We start from the raw sequence: 22,501 nt of genomic DNA on the forward strand, positions 1-22,501 counted from the left end.
GAGTCAAGTCCAAAACTGAATGAAATTTATTCAAAAGTTGCATGAAAACTGGAGATTAGAAATTATATATCTAAATTCCAATCCAGCCTCAAAAACATCCAAACATCAGGCAAAACATCTTTAAATCGAGCTGTGGGACAAGAAGTGCAGAGATGTGCGGATTTCATATTTTCAACCTAATGCACGAGATTCCATTCTAAGTCAAAATCCAAATCCAAAATTTCTTTATAATCACATCAAAATTGAAGTCCAAGTCCTATAATGAGTATCATTAGTCTGAGTCTGAGCCGAAATCTGAACCCAGCCTAAGAAACATCAGACCTAGATCCAAGCTATATTCATCTCTGCCAGAGATTCGCAATTTTGAACGAATTTGATATTTCGTATTGTGGACGTACTTCCAAATGCTGGTCGAACAGCCCCTGCAATTTCTGCTGGTGAGGCAGAAGGACGTCCGGCAGTTTTCGCATCCAACACTCAACGAACGGCGCCAGCCCGATGTATCCCGGCTCGAGGTACACCATTCCGCACCTGGACACAGTGGCCGGAGACGCTACCGCTAAATCGGCAACCTAAAATAAATGCCATAAGTAATGCATTGAAATGTGCGAATCTCACTCTGACACAATAGGTTATAAGCTGGGACTCGGTGACAGCCTGGAAAATAGCATCAATTATGTTACTTTAAGAGGGTAGAGTTTAACTGAGACCACATACAATTATGGTGCTCTATTTCTATGATGGTAATTGGTCAGAAACAAAACATTACTTAAGTTTGATTCTCAAGTATGCTTCTTCCAGCTGCAATAGATACTAGGACGGACCGCTGCTTCTAACTGTTCCATCCAAGATCCTAACATTTTAACTATCAAATCGTGCCCTAGGGGTCACTATGGAATGATACGGCTGCTGAGACTATATTGTTAACATTGATATCAGTTTGATTGAGACTTTCATGATGCTTGCCATGAAAAATATAGATAGATATAGTGCTACGTGGTTAATAGTCTTGTATTTGTATAAAATATGTATGCGTCGTTCTAAAATAGTATACAGATTTGAATTTGCAATTCGTTCAATAAACACAATACGTCGTGGAGAAAATCAACGCGGTCTGAATGTCTGTATGTACAAGACACTAAGACAGGCCACAGAGGAACATCGAGCTAAGGTCGTTCACATGCACAAGAAGCATGCTGGAGTCACGTCATAACAAGATGATGACAATAACCATCGTTCAGCATTATAACGCCTGCGACAACACTGATAACTGTCAGCTAACTTTGGCCAAGTGTATAGTTTTCGGTAACTTTGACGAAAATGAAGCAAGAATCATACCTCAAACATCATGGTCATGTGCTCCGTGAGCTTGATAATTTCTCCGCTGCTCAAACATAGCTTTTTATTATCATCGAGCACAGTGTTCATGTTCTCAATCCAGACTGCGTCCACGGGGCCATCAAACATGTACCTGAAATTAACAGTTAAAAACACCTTGAAACAGACATAAAAGGCAAGTTCCTAAACATAGCTCAAACAACCGCCAGGCATTGAGTCATCAATATACAACAAACTGTGAACCTCATTACACAAATGGAGTTGATTGATGTCTCCAATCAATTAATTCGGAAATTGGGTTCAAGACCAATATAATTGTTTACATACGGTAAACGATTTGCCAAAATCATGATCGCCCCGCTGATTGAGTTATCGACATAACCATGCAAATATTATGAGACAGAATTACAATTATTTATAATCCATAGAGAAGCACTATCTTAAGCACTTGTTCTTAGTTCTTATACGGCTAACAATTGAAATGATGCATTGAAAAAAGTAATCAGCAGTTCAATTTCATAGCTCTATACAAGTATCGGCACCAACTGGTAGATGTGAACGTACAGGAGGTTGAAATTTTTTAATTTATTATAAAAAGTTTATAAAAGAAACTTCATAGTTTTCTGTCAACCCCATGAAATTGCTAAGTTGTCTAAAAGAACGATCCTTAACAATTTTTGCTCACTTCTGACCGGTAGAAGCGAAGTTATTGCAGTTGAAAATTTTGGATTCGCAAAAATAGCCGGAACGGTGGGTTATTTCAGAATTATGAATGTAAAGCTCAAATAACTTCGCTTATACACTCGGAATTGCTTAAAATTTGTTTTGCGACGTTTTTGTAGACAACCCAACAATGTCATGGGGTTGACAGTAAAACTTGAATTTAAAAAAAAAATTTTATAGTAAATTCAAAATTTTCAAAGTACTGCGCACTCACATCTACAAGTTACAATCGAGCCAAATTTGATGTGCAGTGTTTTTCAGGCAACCCAACAATTTAATCATTGAATCCCCGGAATCAGGAAAAATAATTTACAACAGCCCTAACACTAGCATCGCTAAGGAGATTTTGGAACTGGCAAATCGATTTGCAGTTTAGGATGTCCTCGTTAGCTGCTTGATTTTCGGTATATGCAAGCTTACCATCTCTTATCCTCATCAGTTGACGCTACCCCCTGCCTGATCAATGTGGACAAGATACCGTCTGTCCACTCGTGGGTCATCAGATCAAATTCACCGTACAGCTGACCCATCGTGATTGACTTGGGATTCAACGTCTCAGTCTGTAATGGAATGCATTAATTGGTTGGGTATAAGAGAACAGAAAGTGCAATGCGTATTGCGTAATGCTCATTTCTGCATAGGCGGTACTCAAGTACAATCAAATGACAACGTATTTTAAAACCCTCCGAGTGACAAACTTATGGTGAAGTGTTCTCTATCTGTATTTTTCACTAGTAGGTCTACTTTGAAAAAGTGAAATATAGCTTGATGAAAGTAGTAGAATTTGGTTACTAACCACCTCAGAGTAAAAGCAGCTACATGACAGTAATAAATCACCAATAAAATCTTACGTGAACGGCTTCGTAAGTTCCCCCGCTGACTGACTGCTGGCCTCGTATCTGCGTCAGAGCCTTCGCTAACACGTTAGAACACTTCGTTTTACCAGAGCACGTCGGGCCGACCAACATAAGACCGTGACGTACAATCGTCGTTTCGTAGAGCTGGATGCATTTTGTGACGAAACCTGAACGAAGTAATCTGAGATAAGTTAAGCTGAAAATAATGCACAGCCATGCGTCATGATGACACAACATATGCAAAGGATGAGTGCCATATCAAAAAGTTTCAGGTAATAAACATGAATGTAATATTCAATTGCAAACGGATTTGATATTAAATGCTAACAGCGCATATCAACGTTTGGTGGCTCTCTATTCTCCCATCTGAGACAAAATCTGAGTACAAGCACTAAAAATACTGTCAATCGCCCGAGAAAAGTCCAAAAATGAAAAAGATTGGCCAAAATATATGTCACGAATCACAAAAATGCCATAAAACGAACAAAAAAGACGCCGTCGACAATCTATCGACGACTTGAAGGGTGCTAGAGCCACAAAAACTTCTTCAATTAACATAACATCGTTGGGTCATTGATCATATATCACATTTTAATATTGGGATTGAATTTAAAGATTTGGACTTTGAAATAGATGTTAAATTATCGCAGCCAAATCGTTTTATGTGAAAAGCAGTGCCTTAAACAGGGCCAATTATGTGACAGATTAGCGCTACTCGACTGTTATATTCGAGATTTCGAAATACTCCTATCGCCTTGAAAGGAAAACCTTTCAGCCTCACCGTCCACGTCTTTGCAGCCGAGTTTGGGGCAAGCCGACTGTATCGAGTCCATGAGTGCGCCGTAATTGATGTCTTCCTCCTTGATTTTGGGAAAGAGATCGGAAACGATGCCGCGGAAGAGCTTGAGATCGCCGAGCAGGAACTTGGGCACGTTGACGTCGCGGATAGCGCGCAGACAGATGAGCTCTTCGTTCATATCGGGATGCTCGCGCTTCAAGTTACCTGGTGAAGAGGACGAGCGCATTGTTCATATTTAGAGGGAACGAAACTAGCTACGGATAGCATTGATTTTGAAATGGAAATCACAGGGTCTATGACCACTTTTGATTAGGTTAAAGACGATGGAAAAGCTACTTTGTAATCGGTTAGCGCTGAATATAAGTGCAAAGTGCAATTGTGGCATTCACTGCCGATAAAGACAAGGCTGAAAAAAAAGCTGCGAAAGTGAAAGGGTCGTTGTCGTTATCATAAATCGATAAAATATATGATAATGCAGAACAGTCAAATTATCTTCTATTTCTTTCCATCTTCCTGTCTCTTTGTAACGACGAGCGGTGTTTAAAAAACTTGTTACTGATGAAAATTCTCCTTGCAGGAAAGCAGACGCTAGAATACCGTGAAATCTACAGTTCCGATACGACGTCACAAAAGCTTAGAATCTATACTTTACTGCAAAGCAGGGGCGATCTATTATACCCCTCCTCAACAAGGGCACCTCGCTATAAAACACGTTCAATTACCGGCAGCTGAGATCACAGTCTTCACCGCCCTCATGCCGAAATCGTAGTGATCTTGTGAGCTGAGTTGTTCTGAAGACAGCTTGAAGGTCGCCGTGATTTTCCTCGCAAGATGCTGTGAAACAATGCAGGATTTTAGTCACACCAGAGTGACCAGATTTTTATAATAAAACAAAGTAAAAGCACGACAAACCTTGGCGTTGCTAAATCCGAAGCTGTACAGCGAAATTTCGGCGATCATGGAGTAGTCCGGCACCATCATGGCAACGGGTCGGAAAAGAGCCTGCGAAATGGATCACAAATATGATAACAATAATACCGTGATTACATCGTAATCAGGCATTCTATTATTTCTGTCAGTTCAAGACGATGTACAATGTGAGACAAAATGCGATATAATAAACACATAGGACTATGCCAAGATAAATCTACCGTAATTTTCCATGTATAATGCGCAAAATTTTACCGATTTTTTGCCCTAAAATAGGGAGGTGCGTATTATACATGGGTACAGCAAGCCTTGAAAAATAAATCCCTCGATCAAAAACTTGAAATCACACTTTTCTTCATGTTTGTTTAAATCGCGCATCACCTCTAGCCATTGGACCCCGTAATTCATATAACAGAGTGTAACGTGTTGCCAATTAAGGAAAAGCGTATTTCTAATTAACGAGAGTCGTCTGCAAAGCACGCGATCTCTTGCTGCGTTGGTTCGCCATTTGTACGCGAGTGAAATCAGGTTGCTGATTGCTACAAGCGTGCGCGGCAATCCTTGTTGATTCATCGCGTCAACGACAGGCCTTAACAATCGCATACACAAGAGGCCATGTGCGCAAGATATAATCGCTTTCGTAATCAGTTGCATCTCCAACAGGACTGGTGCGCCCAACATAACCGTTCACCCGAGCAATCGCATCTGTAATTGTAATAGGCCTCGTGCGCAAGATGTCGTGTGTCGCTAGCCTGAACTATCGCATCGCCGACGTCACAGGCTTTGGCAACTATCTACTCTTGTTTAGATTCAATGCCATTAATTGTATTACGATAAGCGATCATTATGTCATGATTGTTCGACAGTGACATCGCAAAACAGAATAAAATCGAATACTAAACCGCAACTAATCATGTACTCGTGTACTGCAAATACAGGGTGCGTACTATACATGGGTACAGGCTTTTTCTCAGAATATACACGTCATTTTAAGGGTGCGTATTATACATGGGGGCGCACTATATTCGGAAAATTACGGTATATATCTAATATCCAATTTGCCGTACTATAATTCTGAATCGAGTATTTATGGAGTCATAACAGCATGAAAGACGTATGGAATTCAACTATGTACCTGCTATGCTACCACAAATAATATAATGCCCGCTCTACATTACGTGAAACATAATTTGGTGTTTTTTCGACCATGCCTATTTCATTGTGATAATGCTATTGGTTCATCTTGAATCCAGGATTAACGTTCGTGGCTTTTTACTACACGTTTCCCATGCTGGGATACGGCTAATCAACGTTTCAATGTCTCGATGCTTCCACAGCGGAAAATACTATCGAAAATAAAATTTCAATTCTCTTAATTGCAAGGAGTGTATAGTTTCAGTACTCGAAAAGGCATCATTTACTACTCGACTCGAATCAGTAGAATGATACTTGATTTGTCATACGTGGGGTATTACTCTTTTTTTTTTTGTAAAGACGCCGCAAAAACAACGGTGAAGGGTTGGAGCCCAGATGGCGGTGTATTTTAAAACCAACTGGCGATCTCATCCTGGCAAATCTTACCTTCAGGTTATCGGGCAGTTCTGTCCTGCCTGCGTAGCCCGGATTCATGGTGATGAAGACGGCGCAGGACGCTTTCAGGCTGAGATCCACCCCTTCAAACATGAACCGGTCCAGCCTTTGCTGCTGCGCTTTTTGGATGGTGGCGATTTGTTGGGCAACCACCGACAGTACCTGTGAGTTGGGATTCGTGCCAATTACAAATGACGAGATAAGACACTGAAAAACTTGTCCAAACACTCAAAAACACAACATGAATTCGACCTATTCGAATTGAAATGAGAATGACATTGGTATTGCGACATATTAATGATCAAAACGCTGCTGAATACATGAGCTTGTTGTGACACGGACGTTTTTTGTGCATACCCAATTGCACACGGGCGGTTTCTCAGTAATTTGGCAAAGTTTCTCACCTCGATATCGATTCTGTTGAATTCATCAAAGCAAGCCCATGCCCCGGAACTAGCAAGACCTTTGAAGAATTTCCCCATAGCCATAAAATCAAGTTGGTCACTGCAGTTGAAGACGACTGTTTGGATGGCGAGGGCCTTTCCGAGATCTTTCGTGGTTTCTGTCTTCCCCGTGCCAGCGGGGCCAGCCGGGGCGCCGCCGAATTTCAAATGCAACGCGCCAGTGAGAGTGAGATAACACCTACAAGCAACACCATGGAGTTCATTTTTAAAAATGCAAAAGCTCGCATTGCGATTTGTTATCGGAAACCGCAGATCCAGTATGGCATCAAATATTATATAATATCGAAAGTGGGATAATCTAATATCCAAGGAATTGTGGTGATCGGCATTTGTGTTGTGCTGAATGCATCACAAATATGTATAACTGGTAAATGTGGCGGTTATATTATTATCCTTACCCGCTCACGACACACAATGTACAATGCGATGCACAAGACATAATACAATGTATCACATTCAGTCAAGAAGCATAGAACGGATTAAATTTGGCAATATGAACAATGAACTTATTGTTTCTTGCAAAATTATAGTTCTTAATACCATTACACGTCAAATATACATGAAAAGTTTTATATATTCGTACCTATCTGTGAGCGGAGTGATAACCAGACGGCCAGTGTTTCCCAGGTATTCGTATCCGTACGCAAACTCAGCGTTGACGGCCCTTACAAACATATCGTCTCTGGTCCAGTAATATCGTAACTGACTGATCCATTCAAAGTCGTTGACGGTCTGAACCTTCTCGTCTCGCAAATTTCCAACCACGTCACGAGCGTGGACCTAAGAATAGGATTGCGTTTGATAATGGTACATTGTGCGTCGCGCAAGCGACGTGAACATCCTCAGCAAGAATTAAAAATGTGCACCAAGAGGAGATCAATATATGATGCTTTCTTTCAGGACAACATTTATTGTGGTATCATTTATTTAACTTGAAACCATTTCTTGTGTTAATTTATCAGGAGTTAATGTAACAATAAACAGATGAACAGATATTCAAATGAAAACCAATTTGGCAGTGTATGATCGTTAGACAAACCTAGCTACATCGGTAACTATGAAGTAGTCTAAAAATGCGCGAGGATCAAATCATGAATTACACAGGAAAACGTTGGAGGACATATAACACAATGAAATATTTTAAGATTGTAAAGGAACTCGTGTCAGCATAAATATTGACCGTCTAGTTTAATAATCGCCGATTCTAATACAGATAAATAAAAGGCAGTTTTTTGAAATCACAGTGAACCCAGCATTATTGTAAATAAATCATTGATACATTATACTGCAATGAGCGCGGTGCTGAAAGTAATATTGAAGTTTAGCATCGCCAATGCGCTCTATGTATATTCAACTATTTGTGGTGAACAGGTAACTTGAAAATTGAACACTGGTGCCTTCTGTTCCCGTTCACTCCAACAAACCAAATTCCTGTCCAGACTGGAGGCAGCTAAGCGTTGCTTACCTCAATTACGATCAAAGCGGACATGATCATACGTCCGAGTTTGCTGAGATTTCCCCGCACAAGCCCGACCAGATCGTTCAACATCCCCACGAGCTTCTCATAGAAATTCACCAAATCGTGAGCTTCGATGGCCTCTTCGACGGTAGAAGCCCAATACACTTGCGAGTCGGCAATGACCACTTGGCCTGCAAAGGAGGGTTTTTCTCATGTCCTCATCTTGTGTAGTATTTAGTATTGGGTCCCGATCGACATCAAACTTTTGAGTAACTTTTGTAACCAGAGGTGGTTTGTAATGGAGTACTTCTACTGTTTTGGAGTATTCAAGTTGGTTTTGCCTACGTGCAATACTTACTCGAGAGGTCGAAATAATAGGGTGTAGCGTTATGACTAATGCAAAATGACAAACAACAAAAGAAATAGATGAAATTTTCAAAAATCCATTCAGTTGTCGTGATGCAAGGGCTTTTCGCCTAGTTGTCATGACAATTCCTTTAATAAAAGCGCTATCCTTTAGCTAATTTCGACTTCATAAACTCAAAGTGCAAAAATAAGTGACTTTGCCCCCAATAGATGTCTCGTATAAGTCGCAGTACTCTGAAAACATAATCACTTGAGTAATGAGTACAGGTAGGCAAATCTACTTTGGTACTTCAAAAAAGAAGAAGTACTTCGTTACTGACCACTTTTGCTGAAGACCGTGACACTCGCAACAATTGTCCCATATATGACAGGCAGATTATATCACCTGTGTCAGTCGATACCGATATTTCTACAGAAGCAGATATACCGTTGGGCACTAATCAGTAAGCAGTATCTATTACCTGGCCAATTCAGCACCCACTCCGTACGCTTCGTTTCCGGGTAGGCCTTGATGCCTTTTTCGCATTGTTCCCTCACAGACTCTCTCATGACGCGCTCCACTTCTCCGAGCCAATTCTCGACGTTACCAGACGGGTAGAGCTTCTCGGAGAAATCGACGGACTCGCCCTCGCCAGATATCATCTGCGTCATGCTCATATCGTCCTCGAATTTGATCTGCGCCATATAACAGAAATGTTTATTTGATCGGTTCGATATAGACGTACGGCACTTACCTTGGCGATATTTTCAAAGCATTTTCTCAAATGCGGCTGTACCGCAGTCGGGTCTTTGGTTTGAGATAAAATTTCGAGAAGCTCGTCGTCCGATAAGAAATAGAATCTGATGATTAGAACATTTCGTTAAGGAGGTTGAAAAGGTAAGTAGCTTAACGCCGCTACTGGCAAACTTTGCAAAATGAGCAAGTACTAGCTCTAAACTGGCTACAGTTCTAGTTCTCCTTGATTATCAATAATTATTACCGGTACTGTGACCATGTGAAATAATGACTGTGAAATGGTGACAGACGAAACAAGTGATATTCTAAATCCCCGCCAGTTTGAAAGAAGACTTTCTGATGTTATTTTGGCCGGCCATGAGTTCAATCCAGGGGTTGTGAAAATGCGATTTCCACTGGTATATCATGAGGTACCGTAAGATTCATTTGACAGACCGCGCAGCAGTTCAATCACGGTTCACAATAGGCGAAAGGCATAATATCAACACCAGTGTTGGGATCAAGTCACTACCTTCGAGTCACGAGTCATTTCGAGTCATTGCACATTTTGCCTCGAGTCAAGTCAAGTCAATCGATTTTCGTAGGTGACTCGAGTCAAGTCAAGTCACTCGATTTTTGGAGTCAAGTCGACTCAAGTCAAGTCAAGTCACGAGTCAAGTCATAATTCAAGTCAAGTTGCTTTTTCGAAGTATGAAGCATGATTAAGTCATTGCATTTCGCTAGGTGCCGATGGTTGAGGGGTATATATGAACTATATTTGATTTCTATTTCAATAAAACAATAGGTTCGGTAAAGGTAATTTTGCTCCGAGTCACAAGTCAATCCACATTTCTGATACGCCGAGTCAAGTCAAGTCAAGTCATTTAAGGAAAGTGACTCGAGTCAAGTCAAGTCAAACGAAAAAGGTGACTCGAGTCAAGTCATGACTCGAGTCATCCCAACACTGATCAACACCAATCTACTGCGTTCTGCGAGAAATATAACAGAATTTGATAGTGACGAATCCATCATTGGGACAGATCGAAAGTGATGAACTGTTTTTCTAGTCAACAGGTTCACGATTAAGAGCAATTCTAAAGCCTCCAGAAAGCAGATCACATATGCTCACACTTCGAATTAAAATAAAATGTTACGATTCGCCGTCAACTGAAATATAGCACACCACAGTGTCAGACTCCAAATCCGAACTGAGTAGCCTACCATCTGCTACAATCTATCTTGGCAATTCCAAATTATAAATTCGAATGTTCAAAGAGCTTCAAATCCAGAAAAGCTACCAGATTAGGGCCGAATTCGAAACCAAATTCAAGATTCTTTGCGCCGGTAACATAGCCAGACGTAACTCATCCAAACTTATGCAGAATAGATAACCTTGGAAACGCCGTTCGTTTAGTCTCCAGGTATTCACTGAGGCCTTTCTGCACTTGCTCAAGCAGCTTGTTGCATTCTTTCAAGTTCTCAAGCAGACGCGAGTCGGAACAAAGCGAAATAACCTGTTATCCAACAAAAACGTCCAAGATGCATCATCATAATGGCATAGGAAACACTCAATTTCAGCACAGCTCTACCGACCTGTGTATTTTCGTTTGCGTTTTTCATGATTTTTCTCCACATCCTCTCCATAGTTTGGTATCTCTTCCCCTCGACTGGCAGTTGCCGGTTGATATCATCCGAGCTGAAAATGGGCTCCAGATAGAGCCATGATCGCTGGCACGCGAGCCACTCGTCAAGCACGTCCTGGAAATAGAAATAGGTTGATTAACAAGCTGCTAGTAATGATATGATGTGATTACAAGAAAATCAGTTGATATCCAATAGACCAGTTGTTTTTAATCTTTTTAGTCTGAGGACTGGCAAATTTTGGAAACAAATTTTGGTGCTTAGTGACAGTGAGCCTTTAGATATCAAAAATTAATCCATAATATAGTTTCAACTGATGTATGCAATTCAAAAGGAAATATTGAAAATTTAATCCAATGAGAAATTTGACACTGTTTCTTTTTGATATTACAAGTGTTATACATGGTTCGTGTTATAAATACTTGTGGTGTACTCAAAGCGAACTGCTGTTAAAAACCACAAACTTGATGTTGATTGTTTGGTTTCATTAGAGCAATGGTTCCAAACCTTTTTTCACCCACGTACCATTTCGAGGTTTTGTGCAGTGCTCGCGTACCATCTACATAAGTTGCGAGCGCTGAAGGCCGTCAAAAATGTTTCCGTGATTTATGACGTCAAAATGACGCATTTGACCTATGCAAGGCGTAATAGTAAATACTATTAAACTAGGCATTATCAGCCAGAGTTGAGGGATGCATGGAATTGTTTTTTCACCACCAGTCACAAGAAGAACAACATAATGAAATAACAGCAAACAACAAACGTCAATTTATTGAATGCGATGGCAGCATTTGTTTATTTTCCACTAGCTCAGCGGTTCTCAAACTTTTTTAGACGCGCCCCCCTTTATGATAGTGAAAAATTTCGCGCCCACCCTTATCGTCATAGCACAAAATGCAACCAGAATGCTAGCAATCCCAGCGAATAATTTGATGGCATGGACGATTATGACAGTTGACAAGAGAATTCTGAAATATGCAATTTGGACTATACACAGAGCCAAACAATGAAATGAAGGTAAATCGCGCGGAGCGTGAAAAATATTTTCAAAAAAAGTCTTCTTAGCTTGGACATATGATTGAACTTTAACGAATTGTAAGCTACAATGTGATGTACGCTAAGACCGAAGCTGACCATGAACTCTATGTTACGACATGTTGAACAAAAATGAGTTCGAAATTTCTATATCCATTTAAAATGTGATGTATCATTTCTCTATTCAGCAGACAAGTCTCAGACTTTTTGCATTTTGCAATTGAGATATAAAATTGTACTCTATTTGGCACAGCGACAGGAAAGTTCATGCGAATCGGTGGTTGAGAACCACTGCCATAGACAAGTTATAGTGGTCTGGTCAAATTACTGGGCGTTGACACTGACAAACACACCTGTGTAAGTCTGAGTTTTCCTTCCCACGAAGTGATGCGTTCTTCGAACGGTTTCTTGTAAGGCGAGAAAGACATGGTCTGCGTCATCACAATGTGATCGTCCAACAGCTGCGAAGCCTCGTCGGGAGATTTGATAATGAAGGTGCCGGTCTCCTTGTACGCTTTAACCTGAGGGTTTAGAGGTAGATTTATTCAAAGTGCTCAGCGTTGCTACTCAAGTAAAATTAGAAGTAATGCTGTAAATCTCTACTCAATTGCAAGTAGAAGTAGTATCAGTATCAGTTTATTAATAATTTCATCATTTCAAAACAACACAAGACTGTGATACAATGAATACATAGATAAGTGTCAAAACGTCTTGCAGTAGTCTTTGAAATCAGACACCCACCTGGGCTACCCAGTAATTTCAAAGTCATGTAAAACTACTTAGCAGTCAATTGGAGGTGACCGCTTTTGAAGTTGCGGGTGCATCTTTGCAAGTACTAGCACCAAAGGGTTATTGACACTAAAGATAGGTGCAATTTCCGTGATTCAGGGGCACTTTCGCTCAATTTTCATGACGATTCCACCCATAAAAAGATGCAAGCATATCACGCAACTACTTTCTCTGCTAATACTTGCCTCGAACTGAACGGGTTCCCATTCACTTTCCATTTTGTCGAGGGCTTGTTCAATCGAGAATTCTTTGCCGGCAACCTCGGCGACTTTGGCGATTTTATCGATGTGGTCAGCAAGATTCATTTCCAAGCATTTGCTGAATGTCAGTGCAGCCTGTAATTTGGTAGCAGAGTTGACACGGTATCGAAAAACTGCGCAATGAGAGATCGGTAACAAAATTCAGATGTCTTTGGAGATATATTTCAACTTGGACCATACTCCACTCAGAGTTCACGCAAGCGTAGAGTAAGGTATGGATACCTCTAACAAAATAAATGTGCTTAATATAGTAAGCATTGAATATTGGTACGTAAATTTTCCGAGTAGTTTCACAATCATAAGATAAATTGAGAGACTGAATTCACGGAATAGTTTTTTTGGAAAAGGTGAAATCCCTCACACGACTTAGGGTTTTGACCTCAAATCAAAAGAAATGGAAATTGGCTACAAGTTGACTCAGATCAATGACTACCATTGTTATTTTATCGCATTTAAGCTACACAAGATCTGAAGAGCTTCTTGGAGGTACAGAACTTCAATATACAATTAAATAGTATATTCATATTGAAATGAACCCGAATATTTTCGGCTGACACTCGTCAGGGGTAATCGTCAGCAACTAGTAGAGAATTGGAAAGAACATTGTATATCAACAATCGTATCACAAAATATGACGTCACCAGCATGAAATTTCGAATGAGAGAGCGTTCAATGTACTATTTTTAGGTGATACACGAACTCCTTTTGTTGACAGAGTTACACCAACCAAAACTCTGTCAACAAAAGGAGTTCGTGTATCACCTAAAAATAGTACATTGAACGCTCTCTCATTCGAAATTTCATGCTGGTGACGTCATATTTTGTGATACGATTGTTGATATACAATGTTCTTTCCAATTCTCTACTAGTTGCTGACGATTACCCCTGACGAGTGTCAGCCGAAAATATTCGGGTTCATTTCAATATGAATATACTATTTAATTCTACACAAGATCCATCGCTAGTGAGTATTATGTCATTTCATATTGGTACAACAATAAAATCAGAGTGAAATTCGCCCTCAGCACCAGTCATTGCCGCGAGTAATTCAGGTGTATGCTGTAGGATACTAATAGGGGTATATTTAGGTTGTGTTAATAGCAAGTGCAATTTACATCCATTTATTAAACTTATCATTGATGCCAGATTCAACCCTTGCTAAAATCATTACTGCAACAATGGTTAGCGACCACCAATTCTCCAGTGCAGAATAAAACTCAATCAACCATTACAAACCTTTGGCTGTACGGGGAAGCCAAGTTCCTTTGAGAGCAAGTCCCAATGTCGAATCCTCATACCAGGATTTCTCAAACCCTGTATGAGCGGAATAAACGGCTTGAAGTCTTCCACCCTTCCTTTCATCTGCATAGCAACCTGCTGTACTCCTGTTATGTTTGCAAGAAAGGAAGTGTTAACCAGCTTGCAAGCATTGGCATTTCATTTCTCCTTGTTCAAGCGACGTTGACAATCGATTACAGTATCGATTGGAAAAATCGAGTCCCTGGTACATCTTTTTATATGACTTAGCTGTGCACCAAAATGATCTATTGCAATTTTCATGGGAATTGAACTTTTTATAATGATACTTAACCTGAGCTAAACATTAACTTGTGAAAGATAACAAATTTCTTTGTCATATCAAAGTAAATTAAAAGGTTCACATTCGTGTTTTCAACTACGAAAATGCACCACGAGATTATCAATATTCAGACTATATTTACAGAGAAGAGTCATTCCCTTTTCGAATCCCATCTATTAAGATATAAAAGCTAATACTAGTAATAGATTGTGTATAACGATTTTCAAGGTAATATGGAAAGATTAAAACATACAAAAAATTGCTGCCATGAAGCGTTGATACTGAACTTCAGCAAAATGGAATCTGGCACAAACTGCAAGCACGGTTGAGAAACAAAACCCATGATTTATTATATGGTGGCAATGGTCATTTTGAGCACAGAACACGGTGATGTAATGCAGTCGTGGCACATTGACGTCTGTAGCTTCAATATTTGCAAAACATACATTAGGTAAATACCAGTGTCAGGATCAAGTCGCAACCTTCGAATCACAACTCATTTTGAGTCACTGGACATTTTTACTCGAGTCAAGTCAAGTCATTTCAAAATTAGTCTATATAATCCAAAACTCAAACCGGGTATGTCCTTGAACTGCTTGCCGCACTTGTGCAGTACCCTGAAGCTTTCGTTGACGCTTTTCTCGAGCTGCTCAGGGTCGATGGAGGTGAGCGGGTCATTCATCCACGACTCATGCCATCTGAGCCAATCGGAAGTAGTCGTCCACAAGTCGCGGAACGGTTGGAAATCTTTCATTAGCTTGGCCAGCTTATCGTACTGTGTGCGGTGATAGGGTTAGCGGATGATGTTGATGATGGAGATCATGCGTGAAGTTGATGAAATACATGAAAACAAAAGACCACTATGAGACATAGGCTCTACTACTACAATTCCAGTGGTGGCCAAGTAGCTAGAGCTTCTGATGAAGTAGAAGAATAAGTAACTTAAAAATACAGTAGAGCATGATAAGCTACATGTAACAATCAGTAACAAGGTGGATGCATATCATATCATATCCGTGATAAGACGAGTCCCAGAGTTAGATTCGACACAAATCAAAGTGCCATGGTGGATTGTAGCAAACGTTATGCAAGATTTGGATTCGTTCCATCATTGTTACTTGTGTTGCAACTTGACAGAGTAACTGCACAGTAGGTTAGGTGGAGTGCCACCCATGATACCTGTGATCTTCATAGAATGGATGTAGGCTACATAATGCTAACGTACTAATCAGCAATGTTAGCAAAGATGATGCACAATGTTATAGTGATATCATTGGCATTGGTTTATATCTACTGATGAAGGCATAGGTGTAGAGATGTCTAGATTGGGTGTAAGTGCAATAATAGGGCGGATTTCGACAAAAAATAATTGGTTATATTACGTGTCACGAAAATAATTTCGTCTTAGTTTCAACTTGAATCAACACTTGCTCTAATGAGAACAAATGTTACAGAATTCAATGAAAATTTTGTCTCAACCCTCTACACCTATGAAATGGAGTCAATGCTAATTCTAGTACATTCCCATAGCAAAAGACACAGACGAGCATGGTTACAGTGTATACCTACTAGATGGAATCTAAATATGGGATGTGTGATTTGGTTCTGATAATAATTCATCTGATATTGATATCGACCGAAGTTCACAGTCACTTTAATTAATTCCATTGATATCAGGCCAAGCCAGCATCGGTAATGCTCTTATGAGCACGAGTGTGAAGGTGGCTTTAATTTACTGTAGCAATGTGGGCTATATTTTGGTAACATCAATAAATTACTGTCAGAACTCAAAATGATGACTGGGAAATCAGGCACACACTCACAAGATGGCGCCATTGCACAATCCAGGAAAGACTACTTGGCAATATTGAGCAATGCAGCCTACTTGTGAGGATAACGCTAGACAAGCAAATTGATTCACAACCGGGCATTGGGTATCCCAATAGGGCTTGCGATCACTGCCTCCGAAGGGTTCGGAAATAACTGAGCCAAGGCGAATGACATACCGCGTTTCAATGTCTTGAGCTGTAGTGTTTTGTAGCAGACAAAATTTGTTGATAGTTGTCGCGTTAAGTAGTAATAAAGCAGAGGAGGTCAAAGTTGTCAGCAGTGCAACTCATATAGAAGAAGAAGTAACCTAATTTTTTATTCAATTAGCAATTTCCATTCCAAGACATCTCAAAAATACTTCAAGTGGAGGCTTCAAAAAGAAAGGTCTGAAGAGTACTACAGTAAGTAGTTTCAAAAGTAGATTTGGCCGAGGGTCGGATGCTTACAGCAGTTAATTGGAGGTGACTTAATTCAAAATTATGAGATGTACCTTTTCATCAAGACTAACACAAATTCACTAATGACGCTATAAATTGATAGAATCTTCGAAAATATATTCAGTTACGTTACCTTGATGCAAGAGCTATTTCATGAGGTTCATATGGCAGCTTCAGTCACAAAAGTAATGCTAACTTATCCCACAACTAATTTGTACTTCACGAAATCCAGATTGATAAAAGTAAGTAATTTTGCTAAAAAACTGTTCAATAAGAAGTGGAAGTAGTCTACAAACATATCCACTTGAGGCAGTAGTGTAAGTAGACGAAACATAATTAGTACTCCAAAAAAGTACAACTAATTCGTTGCTGACCGCCTATAATTAAGTGATGTTTATTATAGACAACTCAAGGCAATCTAAGTCCAGTTTCCATGCCCATAAAATTCACCCTGCAACATGAAATCATTATTATACAAGACACTTTTCACTTTTCGTAAGTCGTGAGGTTATTAGAAAGCAACTGTTGGTTACATTTGTGACAGGCATGTTGAATAGTCTCTCCCGCTGATTGTAGACTTGAGCCATTTCCTGGCAGTCCTTGAGCTGCTTGTTGATACGGCGCACTTCATTGGCGACTTCGTGCGCTCTTTGGATCTCGTTGTGAGCGGCGAATCCAGCCACCATCATCTGAATATCAAAAATACAGGTGTGATTGAAATCTGTGCCAGTGTGGTGTTCTCATATCAGAAAATATTGACGGTTAGTAACAGACACTGGGGGTCAATGCAGTCAGCGCTACTACTCAAGTAGAAGTAGACGTAACACCGTAAATATACACAATTACAAGTAGAGGTAGCAATTTCGAAGACATGTCAGAACTACATCAATGGCAAGTGGGAAATCGAAAATATGAGAAGTACTCAAGTACGTTAGTAGATGATGAAGCCTCATGACAGACTCATGAAGTTGATCTAGCGCTAGAGTGACTCAAACTATTCAAGGTTGAGAACCACTGTCCTATTAACTTGGTTTGTAACCCAAAATAGGAGTAGTCGGCAAAATTCTATACAAATGTGTGCGTCAAAAAGTATGTTTTCCACGTTAAATCCCATCTCGGCCCATAGCCCTGACCTGCAAAGTATCCATCTTGTCCTGGAACGCGTTTTGATCGGACAGCTGCAGTTTGTGGAACACTTCTTCTAATTCGTCCAGCTGCTTGTAGGTCGCGTCCATTTGGTCTTCCAGTTTCTTTGGCCAGCCGATGGCGGTCCATCTGAAAACAATTCACGTTTCAATGCCTTGTTGGCCATTACTTAGACCTCCCAGACCATGGCATACCGGTGTTCCCGCGTTTTTGACTGAATTCACGTGCAACGCCATGCATGCTCAGCATTTCCGAAATAATGTGGAGGGCTGGTGCAAGACTTTGAAATCCTTACAAGGTTATGTATGCACCTTCTTTGTCTAGCGGCATAAGTATAATTGCACATCATGCACTCATGGTATGCATATGCGCAGATCATGAGTCGGTGTGTACGCCTCAAAATCATCAAGGACAAAAATATACAAAGTCCTATTCCTTCCAATGATTTTCAACTTTAATATCTTACAGCAGGCAGGCGTCTTGTAAGTAAGCACCAAGTATCAAGTATTTGGGAGACTCTCACTCAATGTTCTGTCTTCAAGTTTCACAATCTGTTATCACGATTGAATGTTGATTGCGGGGCACGGCGCGTTGCAATTACAATCAATTATCATCAAACGAAATAACCAAGGCGGATGCATTCGATTGATCAGAAGATATCGCCTACGGTGGGAAAACAATTGTGACAGCGGCAGTTGCTTTGCCGAGAATTTACGCTCACGCTGCGCTGCGAATATAGACAAACCGACGTACTTATCTTCGAAAACAAAACCTAATTCATAAAAACACGATTATTCGAGAGTCGAAAGTCGATAGTATCAGTCTGTTTTCAAAGCGAAATGGCACTCGACACAGAGTTATAAGCCAAAAGCACTAGAGAAAACGCAATCGCGTCTAGTTGTTTACTGATCTCGCTTAAAAATGAATGTAAAGCATAATCCGGCGATCGCTAAAAGATTTCAGTATTGCGCGTATATTTACGTGCGTATTATCTGCGATTTCATCGTGAATCACGACATCGAGCGGGCCGAATTTTTAGTGGTTTACCAATCGCGTGTTTGGATTGAGGTCGACCGGTCAGGCAGTTACGCGTACGCGTAATGGTGTTATCGCTTGCGTGTTGGCTGTTCAGCGTTCGCACAGATGGAGTTTATTACTGGACCGCGTGAACGTCGTTTTAACGCAAGATGATATAGGATGTCAATGACTTACTTTTTATCATGCGATATTCAGGTAATTGCATGCGACAGAGAAAAAATAGTTTATTACGATGAAATCATTAAAGTTTAACGCCAGGCCGCATTATCGCAATGTAATTGTATAATAAACAGGGATAAGTTTCCCGAAGACTCGTAATATTCATGATGAACCGTCGGGTTTAAGCAGTATCATTATGTTCATTAGTATCGTTAGCCTGCGTGCTGCCGCGCAGACGAGCGTCTGAAACTCACTATTTTCATATCCGAATTTTGTGGCTGATTTGAGATCCAATAATCATCTTGTTGGTAATTCCATGTAAAAGTAGTTTGAAAATTGTAAATTAGTGGAAATTATGTGTCCAAGTCCAAATGAATGCTCATATATGTTCTACACCGCGGGCTGCTATTATTTGATTCGCAAGAATAAAGAACCCGCCATTAACGCGAAGTCGCACAGTGAACCACAGGTTCGGAAATCGCAGATGCAACGAAGTCATCAGTGATGAGGATAAATGCGAGATGGGCAAAATAACATTGCGAGAGCAAAAGTACATTCCCCGGCGTCTGCTAAGGAATACGGGCCTTTGCTATCAATATTCCCTGATCTCAGAATGAGTCGCATGACATCCATTACAGAGTCAGTGATTGTGAGTTTTCTCGTAGGTATTAAAGTTTAATGCGTACCGACTTAGGAAGTTCCTCAGTATTAAAATCAAGACGCGCATTGCGAAGTCGTGGTACCCGCATATAAACATATGATCGGTAGTACACCGACGGTATCGTGGCTAACAGGACATCACATTCATCCGCCACATGCGATTTTTGCGAGATAATTTCTACCGTGTTCTAGTGTTCGCAGCAATCAGTGATTGATATGCAGCAAAACTTGTATCTTGAAGATTCCAATCTTTAAGTGAACCAATCAAATGTAGCAGTTGACACAACACGACAGGAGCAGTGGCGCACGCCTGCTTGCGTACAGCATCCGCCCTGAGGACACAAAACACGGGGAGACAACAACTAGAACGGGAGAGGGAAAAGGGTTCAGACATAACGACGTCCTATAAAGACCTATTTTTTCATTGTACCGCAATCATGCGTTGTTTTGAAGGAAACTTATTCACAATAAACTGAATTGACGTTAGTGAGGAGTTAAAACTTGCGTTGGTTCAGCGGCACGAAAACACGAAAAGACTTGAAAATCACATGCGCGGCGATTAATCGAACTTGAAAACACGGGTATGGATATCATTGGCAAGTGTTACGGCACAATGCACAGTGCAGACTCGCGATGGTTTAAACCAGAGGTCTCAAACACGCGGCCCGCGGGCCGCATGCGGCCCGCCAGACCATTTTGTGCGGCCCGCGACGACAATTTAGATTTTTATTATTTTGACAATATAAAGTGAAAATTTCCTCTTATATTGCCCCGAAAGCCTGAAATTATTCATCAAACTTCACTATCAAATCAAATGCAAGCGCTACCATGCTGTGGAAGATTCACTATTTCGTCACATTTCCAATTCATGATGACAAAACCTGACCCTTAGACGATTCGTGACCGAAATTTGTGAGTTGGACTCGGACGCGAGCTTTCTTAGAATTACTCAGACTCGGGCTAACTCGATGGCAAAATGAAAATGACTCGACTGGACTCGGAATGCCGTGAATTCATAAGAACCATGGACGCAACACAACTAATCGCGTATCAGGGGAACAGTAATAGATCAGAAGGTCGCAGCTTGGTATTTCGCTATCTAAGCAAGCATTTATGGCAACCATTGGCAATCTGTTCGTTACACATTTTCGGTCGCTAAACCATGTTATTATGTATGGTCAGTTGGTCACTTAAAGGTAGTGGTGCGCTCCAACGATATGTAACAACAATGGGCCGTTCGGCGTTTCGACATTTCAACCACTAGGACACATTCATTATTATATTTACATGATTTGAAAATATTTGGCCGTGAGATTAATAAATAGCCTAGACCAGTGGTTCCCAACGTGGGCAATATCGCCACCCAGGGGGCGATTTGGCGGTTGGGGGGGGGCGAAAATAACGAAGGGGGCGAAAACAACGAAGCGGCGATAGGGGGTGATGGTGCGTTAAAACGACTATATTGGAGTCGGGACCGTAACTACCGCACCCCAAACCCCCCAATTGAGGGTGGGGGGCCCGAAATCGAAGGAAGCCCAAAATTATTTTGTGAATTAACATGAATGATAGAGTAATTTTTTCGAAATTCATGCGACTTTTTTGAAAAAATTTTCGCGCCGTGCGCGATTTTATGTTTTCATGTATCTTGATGTTGGGGTCCCCGTCACCCAACAAAAATACGCATGATTTATGGAAATGGGAGACTTCAGCGTCGGCCATTACTGCGCCACGACGCACCAATACATATGAAGTTAGAGGCCACTCCGAGAAGTGTGCCAGAACGATCAGCAGCGAGAAGACCTTGGCTGAAAAGAAATGCCCTTGTGCTGACCGAAAACTTCGATATATATACAATATACAATTATACATATATGTTTAATTGTTTAATTGTCCATAGGCGCCTCAATGACTGGCGTCGAATGTTTCTGTCCTGGTGACCTTAACCCTACAGGTGAAATGCCATCCCGCAAGGAAAAAATTATTTGCCAGTAAAGAAATACCAATAAGAAATCATGTGCGTCATTTAGTTTGTTAGGTTTTGACGATTTCCATATCTTCTGACATAGCAGATACAGGAGGTCACGAAATAACATCATGTAAAGAAGTCAATATAACAACGATTCCGCCCGAATATGTTTAATTATTATTTAGGGGTCCTACCTTTTCCAACATACCACATCGACCATATTGACCGATTCAAACATGAATTTGTCGCGTTTCGCGCGGTTAGGAGAAATACGGTGACTCACCAAACAGTACATGAAATAGGGTATAGCTGATATGTAGCGACAAAAAGCCCACTGGCTGAGGGGGGTCTGGGGTTTGGTTCATCACCCCATGGGGCCAAAGACCAACGTTTTTTTTCGGGTAGGGGGCTGACGAACTGCTGTTTTTCGGTTCCCATTTGGGTTGTGGGGGGGGGGGGGGGGCGATGATCGGTGTGGAGCTTCAAATGGGGGCGATGAGTCGAAAAAGGTTGGGAACCACTGGCCTAGACCTACTTATCAGAAGTATACCCAAATCCTGGATTGGAATTACAATGCTCAACATAAAAATGTTTGGATATCAGATCAGTCTCTATTATCAATCTGTTAAATTCAAAATATTCACAGTAGCTGCAAAATTATAACCCGATAGCTTTTATGATGGCATCATACATTTGTCCACCCATATGGTGTCTATATCT

At 40.7% G+C, this 22,501-nt stretch overlaps 1 protein-coding gene and 1 long non-coding RNA gene across 4 annotated transcripts in view; one reads left to right on the plus strand and one right to left on the minus strand.

The window, feature by feature from the left end:
• Positions 1-22,501, minus strand: part of LOC145444853 (dynein axonemal heavy chain 1-like) — a 103,720-nt gene that overhangs the window by 36,554 nt on the left and 44,665 nt on the right. For all 3 annotated transcript variants that reach the window (XM_080322893.1, XM_080322892.1, XM_080322891.1), the window contains exons 17-37: positions 17,946-18,087; positions 17,346-17,501; positions 15,122-15,320; positions 14,203-14,351; positions 12,892-13,041; positions 12,271-12,438; positions 10,835-10,999; positions 10,634-10,755; positions 9,261-9,366; positions 8,988-9,201; positions 8,167-8,351; positions 7,285-7,481; positions 6,642-6,879; positions 6,229-6,399; positions 4,630-4,719; positions 4,440-4,551; positions 3,700-3,921; positions 2,913-3,085; positions 2,482-2,621; positions 1,339-1,471; positions 399-572 (exon numbers count right to left, since the gene is read on the minus strand). In XM_080322893.1, coding sequence (XP_080179019.1) covers positions 399-572; positions 1,339-1,471; positions 2,482-2,621; positions 2,913-3,085; positions 3,700-3,921; positions 4,440-4,551; positions 4,630-4,719; positions 6,229-6,399; positions 6,642-6,879; positions 7,285-7,481; positions 8,167-8,351; positions 8,988-9,201; positions 9,261-9,366; positions 10,634-10,755; positions 10,835-10,999; positions 12,271-12,438; positions 12,892-13,041; positions 14,203-14,351; positions 15,122-15,320; positions 17,346-17,501; positions 17,946-18,087 — 3,406 coding nt within the window. The remainder of the gene's footprint in view (positions 1-398; positions 573-1,338; positions 1,472-2,481; positions 2,622-2,912; positions 3,086-3,699; positions 3,922-4,439; positions 4,552-4,629; positions 4,720-6,228; positions 6,400-6,641; positions 6,880-7,284; positions 7,482-8,166; positions 8,352-8,987; positions 9,202-9,260; positions 9,367-10,633; positions 10,756-10,834; positions 11,000-12,270; positions 12,439-12,891; positions 13,042-14,202; positions 14,352-15,121; positions 15,321-17,345; positions 17,502-17,945; positions 18,088-22,501) is intronic.
• The window catches only part of LOC145444856 (uncharacterized), a 51,779-nt gene continuing 50,504 nt past the window's right edge, over positions 21,227-22,501 (plus strand). Inside the window, exon 1 of the long non-coding RNA XR_013916809.1 lies at positions 21,227-21,638. This is a non-coding gene — a long non-coding RNA (uncharacterized LOC145444856). The remainder of the gene's footprint in view (positions 21,639-22,501) is intronic.

This window comes from Botryllus schlosseri, chromosome 8 (assembly GCF_051294905.1).
Source record: "Botryllus schlosseri isolate E-star chromosome 8, Bs_hap1, whole genome shotgun sequence".
Classification (NCBI taxonomy): domain Eukaryota; kingdom Metazoa; phylum Chordata; class Ascidiacea; order Stolidobranchia; family Styelidae; genus Botryllus; species Botryllus schlosseri.